The 7127-nt window shown below is 45.7% G+C and overlaps 1 protein-coding gene across 1 annotated transcript; it reads right to left on the bottom strand.

Moving 5' to 3' along the window:
- Positions 1–213: 213 nt before the first annotated feature.
- Positions 214–3342, bottom strand: zfhx2 (zinc finger homeobox 2). Its single transcript, XM_070928230.1, has 2 exons — positions 2397–3342; positions 214–1803 (listed from the first exon to the last, which is right to left on the bottom strand). Exons 1-2 carry the CDS (start codon positions 3237–3239, stop codon positions 1372–1374), a joined length of 1275 nt encoding a protein of 424 aa, XP_070784331.1. The 5' UTR covers positions 3240–3342; the 3' UTR covers positions 214–1371.
- Between the last annotated feature and the right edge of the window lie 3785 nt (positions 3343–7127).

Below are 7127 nucleotides of genomic sequence, written 5' to 3'. Positions count from 1 at the left end.
TAATATTACACAAGGATCACCTGGGCTTGAATTTATACACCTAGTGGGGTTTCTTCTTAAGGCTGTCATATTTCTAAATACACCCACAGTTGGTGAAAAAAATATTTCCCCCTAACAGGTTTGAAGAGCTGCATTTCAAAATGAGATACACACCATTTGGAGGGAAAGTGAAATCCACAGGATCAACAAAATTTGTTGTAAAAACAATATAGCGTATAATTATAGTCCTTGGCCAAGAGAATGCTGACAACTTTACAGGCAGGATTTGCTATGTTCTAGATACAGAATATGACATTCAGATATTTCCTCCCAAAGATGGATATGAAAGCATTTTGAAACAGAGCTCTTATTCATTTATATACCCAGGTCTGCTTCTTGCACAAAATTATGCTCACACCTAAAGCATGTTTCATTAGACTAGCAAAAATCAAATTTATTTCACGTGATTTATATTAAGGCATCCAACATGCATTAATGTATCTTTCCATAAAAAGACACTTGCATTAGAATGCTTAAAAACATTTCAAATAATGTAAAATGTGTCAAAGTGCGGTATGCCAAGCTATTACTTTTCTCAGCCTCTCTTTTTGCCCTGTCTATTTGGATTGTCGTGAAAACTATGAACATGTAAATGGGGACAATTCAACAGCCCTATTCTCTCTAAAGTACCTCTTTTCATATCCCAAATGAGTGGACACAACACTCTTCAGATCACACTCCTGTAGCAAATAAAAAGGTGACAGTCAATACCAGTTCTTCCTCTCCCAATGGTTCAGTACAGTCATATCATATCCAAGCAGTCTTTGCCCTAGAAGTGAAAGTAGACATGAGAAAAACAATTCCACAGGAGCAAACTGGGAGTTATTAATGTGAGTATTTCATGTTATTATCCCAAAAAGTGTTCCTGGGCCTACCGTCAAATGGCCACTTCCAAAGTGGAAACACTTTTGCATCAGTCTTAGAGTAGGACAGTTCAAGCATGGCAAGTTGAGTGCCTTTACAAATTATAGGAAGGTCATTGAAGTAAGATAATACATAACCACAGGTTTAGGACCAAAAATGTTTGGATAAAGTGTGTGAGGATTGAGGGGGACTTGAGATGTGTTCATCACTTATCAAATAGCAACTGATTAAGAGTGAAGCAGCATGGAAATAGTTTGCTGTTGCATTGGAATCCAGGTGACCTCTATAGATGAATGGATTTCGAGTCAGTGAAGGTTGAGCGAGGATAGGGGGTGCAGGGGGAGCCAACTCCAAAAACTAAAGAATATTAGCTTTTGAGGATTAGTGCTCAATTTTGTCAATTAAAATCTGAGGAGCCCAAATGGGTCCAAGAATAGTCAGTGTGCAGACCAATCCTGATCTGAGTCTTTAACTGTTGCTGGTGGCCGTCGTTGGAGGCGACTCAATAACCATCTCCCCTCCAGCACCAGAGCTGGTTACCGGAGTGGAATGAGGGACCTGTGAGCCCGGCACAACACTGCCAGGTCCGCCATTACCGGTGCCATTCTTGTTGACAAGTGTCGTCGGCTGGCCAAAGTTAGTGGTTCTCAGGGTTGCAAGATGACGTGGGGAGAAGACGTGAGCCCTCGCTGCAGCCCGGGACTCAAAGGAGATGTTGCAGGCATCACAGTGGCCCGTCAGAGTCTCCTTTGGCACTGGCTGGCCGGCCATTGGGGAAGTTGGAGGTTCAGTAACTGTCAGCTGAACAGGTTTGGGTAGGATGGGACGATTGGCTTTGAGAGCGTTGTACTGCAGGTAGCTTCCTGAGCTCATGTCCACCTTCCCACCTGACAGAGGAGACTGGGAATGGGAAGGTGGGGTGGATAGACAGGCCCAGAAAGGGAGAGAGGGAATACGTTTAAGATCATATCATTTAAAGTCCACATTTTATTACAGTTTAGACTGAACCATCTGATTAATATTCAAGCCCTCTTAATAATTGCTATGTGCACAATTTAGCAATTCTGCATTTTTGATATTAATAATTTGTTTTGATTATATTTGTTTTTATAAACAGCAAAATGTGTTCTTGAGCAATTCTTGAAAAATAATCAATATATTATTGCTGTTGTGATTTTTGTAATCCCAAAAACTATGGTAAGAAGGCTGAATGTCAACTGCAGTGTATACTAGGCGCAGACTGTTTAGACAGGCTTAGCTTTCAGAGGAAATAGAATGACTTGAATAGAGCAGTGCTGGGTACTATAGTTGAAATAAACGTCACAATATTAATAAGAATATTTTAGTGTCAGAGATTTTCATCACAATATGTTGCTCCACTGCTATGTATTCTTTTAGAAAAAAAACTCTTGAAATGTGTAAAATAAAGAGTTAAATGATTTTTAATTACAATTTGCTAGCAAAATGTAGAGTAAGTCTACTTGCCAGCTTACCATTTTCTCTTGCTGCAGCCTCCAGCGTTTCTCCTTGGCTCTGGTGTTTTGGAACCAGATCTGTACCACCTTGAGCGGCAGGTTGAGCTCGGTGCCGATTGCCTCACACTCCATGGCGTTAGGGTGGGCACAGGTCTCGTAACAGGACTGCAGAATGGACAGTTGTAGGCAGGACAAGTGTGTGCGTGGCCTACGGCTGGATGAATGGGGCAGAAAGCTGCTTTCTGTTGGGCTCGACTTAGCTACAACTGGGGTGGAAGGGCTGGCCACTTTGGCAGAGCTGGGGGTATTTGGGCTGACTGGCGCAATGCTGGGAGTGGGAGGAGGGGGGATGGTGCGAGGAGGTGTGTGTGTGGGAAGAGCCAGTTGTTCTCTTGATAGAGTGTTGATCTTTATGGGGACTTTGGAGGTCCAGTAGTTGAGCCCATTCTGTTTTTGTGGCACCACTGTTGTGCCAGGAGGCCTGTTGTTGATGGGAGTTGTGGGCAGCTTGGGCACCATGCGGTTAGTGGTCCCTGGTCCAGGACCCATCTCATTTTCATTGTCTCTCTCCTCATCAGTCTTTTCTTCCTCACTCTCCTCTTCTAGCTTTCGTTTCTGGGACGGTCGTGGGGCAATGGGGATTGGATCCTTGGGTGGTGCTAAAAGGACAGGGGTGTTGACTTTGGGTGCAACTTTGACCATAGTGACGTTGCTGGTGGTTTCGAGCTTGGTCTTTGGCACTGCAGAAGCACTGCTGCTCACAGGAGAAACAACCTCCTTGGGCTTGATAGGAACTGGGGTTATTTTTTTCACAACGGCAGGTTTGCCCAGCTCCTTTACAGGCTCTCTCTCTGTCTTCATGAGGGTGCGCACTATTGGAGTAGTTGTGATGCATCCAGTATTATTTGGAGCAGGCTTGTTGGAGAATATGGGTTTGGAAAGAGGCCAGGTAAATTTGATGAGAGGTTTGCCAACCGCTGCCAGAGTCCCGTCACTGATGAATCTGACCTCACCCTTCCGTTCCCTCGCCCTCATGTTCTGGAACCAAATCTGAACAACCTTCTTTGGAAGGTGGACCCACTCTGAAATCTGTTCAAACTCATGTTTCCCAGGATTTGGGTCTTTGAAATAGCAGCCATACAGAATGTCAAGTTGTTCAGCTTGTATGATGGTCCTGGAACGCCGCATATCCCGATACCTTTTTCCTTTGGACTTTCTCTGCTGCTGCTCCTGCTCCCTCTCCTTTTCCTTTTCTCGCTCCCTTTCCAATAGCGTAGCATTCATTTTCTCTGCTGCCCTCATGTAAATACTAGACTTTGTCACGTTATTGCAATTGACCAGACTCATACTGCTATTGGAAGAGGGTATGGCAGTAAGGGATTCAGGCTTCACCTGGACGACGACCAGACCTTTGGATGTGGGCCTCAGGCCAAGCCCATCCAGCAACTGCCCCTTCTGTGCTGCAATTTTATCAGCCAGTGATGATGAAGAAGAAGCAGATTTTGAGTTGTTTTTCCCCATGCTGAGATCCAGAGCGGACTCACAGTCACCACCATTGGACATGTAGTGAGAAGTTTGGTTGTGGGAGGAGAGAGACTGTGAGAGCAGCGAGCTGGAGAAGCGCGTGATAGTTGGTGGGTTAGGAAAGATGGGTACCTTGCTCCCATCTCCAACCACTGACGGAGTAAGAGAGAGGACATAGGGGCTGAGGAACTGAGTAGAAAAGGGAGCAAGGGACAGGGGAAGTGAGTGGAGAGCACCGGCTGGAATCTCGTGGTGGTCCATAGCATGGGACAGTGAACTTGGAGGGTCCCCTTGGGCCTCCAACTCTAGGTCCACATCTGGGTCCTGTCTCTCCTTCTTCACCTCCACTTCATCTCGCTCAAACTCCCCCTTTCGTTTTTTCCTCTTGGCCCTTTGACCCCCTCCGCCCTCCTCATCTTCATACTCATCTTCTGCATCAGAGAGAAACACAGTTGTGGAGCGCAAGACCTTTCCTCCAACTGACCCCTTATCACCATGGACCTCCCACTGAGCTTCATCTTTAGCAGGGCTCTCAGGACCCTCCCTCAAAGACTCATTCTGACTTTCCTCATCAGACACAATGACAGAGGTATATACCTCATTTTCTGAGTCAGAAGTGAGACAGGAATCTCCCTGACCCTCCCTTCCCAAATCTCTCAGTCTGCGTTTCCCTCTTGTACTAGACAAATCTATTGCCTGACTACCTGACGCTTCAGCATCATCCTCACCTTCTGCTATGATCAGTGAGCTTTCTTCATCATCATAGTCATTGTCAGAACTTTGGGCATGCCTTGTAAGTCCTGCCAAGCTTTGCAGGTGTTCCAATTCTGTCGCCCTCTGCCTCTGTTTTGCATGTCGTGCCTGGCTCAACCACCTACGTACCTCTTCCTCAGAAAGCCCTACCTCTCTGCCCAGTGCCTCACAGTCCTCATGGGGAGGACTTGCAGCATCAGCCTCACTACGTGACTCAAAGAATGCCCAGAGAACCTCAGACTGGAACTCTGACAGCACTGGAAGGTCTGGATAAATGGATCCCATTGTATTACAATGGGGTCGAGTTTGGTTGTTAGTTAAGGCATTTGTACTCGGGCTGGATTTTGGGGTACCAATAGAGCCACAAGGGCTAGCGCCCGATTGCGATTTTTGAGGAGTAGAATCAGGGCTTAGTGTAAGGTTTAAATTTAAAGGACTGAGACTTGAGTTACTGGGCACTGATGCAGAAGGCGAGAGGTTCTTATTACGGAGGCTCTTCTCTGTGCCTGCTGGGGAGAGATTGAGGCTAGCTGCTTTATCACCTTCCAGGTCCAACTGATTAGTCGAGCCGTCTCCATCTGTTGTGCTATCTCTATGTGCCTTCCCATTGTCTTCATTATTCTCAACCTTCACGTTGCTTTCTATATTAGGACACTGTGCAAATTCTTTACTGTTCTCTTCCTTAAGTTTCTCTGTAGTCCAGTTATTCCTTTTCTTGATCTGATCTGAGACCTTCTCTTCAACTGAGTCATCACTGTCCTGCCTTTTTTGTTCTCTCTCACTCTTTATAGTCTGTTTTTGCTCCTCCAAGCAGGGCTGTATGTTTGTTGGGACTCCTGCAGAGGGCCACTGGTTCTGTAAGCTGTTAAGTCTTTGGGTTAGGAGGGCTTGCTGGGCTGTGCTGAGACCTACGAATGGCACACACTGGGTAAGGAGCTGACCTTGCTGGTTCTCTTGGTGCTGCTGGGTTTGGGCTTGGAGCCCATTCAAGATCAAGGGCATGACCATTTGAGGCTGAGGCACGAGCTGAGGCACGGCGGCACCAGGAGCAGCACCAGCCGCGAATAGAGAAGGGAGGAGGGAGTGTGAGAGGGTGCTGGGACTAGATGTGAGGAGGGTGAGAAAGGCTGAGACCGCTTGAGCTGAGGCCACAGGGGAGGTGAGGAGGGAGGGAGCCACTTGTGAAGTTTGAATCTGCTCTCCGTCTTTTGTAGTAGTCACCATCAATGTCCCAGAAGCAGCAGAGTTGGTGGTGGTAACTAACTGACTGGTTCCACTTCCAGATGTGGTCACTACAGTGTTTGGAGCACTGGTGGTGCAACCTCCCAAACTAGCAGTGGCAACTGCACTGTTTGCAGCATGTGCAATAATTCCAGCATTTCTGCTGCGGGACTGGTGCAAGACAGATTTCATATGGCTCTCAAGGGTGATGGCATGATTGTAAGAGACTCGACATATAGCACACTGGTAGGGTTTGTTTGATATATACGGCCGAGACAGGACAGGAACTGAGAGTGTTTGGGGATCATTTTCCCCAACTTGTTTTGCGGAGCCTGTTGTCATTCTCTGAATGTGGGATGCAGAGTTGTAATGAACGCTCAAGGCAGTTCTGCTAGAAAAAGTTTCCAGGCAGGCATTGCATTTAAATGACCGGGTGTTATTTTCAGCTGGCACACCATTTTTACCAACTGACTTTTCACTAGCGTCTGGGATTTCTGTGTTTTCAGTTGCATTTTGCTGTTTGGCTCCTGTGAGTTGATTTCCCTCCTCTTCTGGCTCTGGCTCAGCTTCAACTGCCTCCTGTTCCATTATTCTCTCTTCCTCCATCTCTTTGTCTCCAAGAGTCTGGGTAGCGTCTGAACTCTCACTAGATTGGCAGGGGTCTGAACTGACGTCTTCAGCGTGCTTCAGTTGTGAAGATTCAGCATCTGATAAAATGAATACATATGTTTAACTTTTATGTTCTAGTAAATGGGAGTACTAACCGATAACAGAAGTAGACATCTGCATACTGAATGTAACAGTTTAAATGTCCAGTATCAACCTTTTGACCCACCCAACCTACATTACGGGAAATTTCCACTGTAAATGCATGTCTTTGATTCCCCTTCAAAACTTAACCAGTTTTTCCGTTATTGAAATATACGCACCACCATTTTAGCGCCACATTATAATAATCCATTTAGGTAAATTTGGTTTGGCTGGCTGAAGAAAAGTCAGTAATTATACACCTAATCAGTGTTATTATAAGAACAAAAGCATGTATGTGTTATTACAGTATTCAATTTTCTTTTCATGACTTAAATGATTTTTTTCACACTTACCTGAAGACTGAAGAGCTTTATCCTCTTCTCCTCCACTGGCACTCTGTTTTAGACCAGCCTGTTAAAAGAAAACGAAAGGAGAGGGTCAGCAAAATTCCCATAGCAAACTGTACTCTGCAACAGCTCCTTTCAGATGAGCTGAATGCTA

This window comes from Enoplosus armatus, chromosome 21, assembly GCF_043641665.1.
Source record: "Enoplosus armatus isolate fEnoArm2 chromosome 21, fEnoArm2.hap1, whole genome shotgun sequence".
Classification (NCBI taxonomy): domain Eukaryota; kingdom Metazoa; phylum Chordata; class Actinopteri; order Centrarchiformes; family Enoplosidae; genus Enoplosus; species Enoplosus armatus.
Note: the sequence above shows the minus strand (reverse complement) of the source record. Positions and strands in the feature narration are given on the sequence as shown.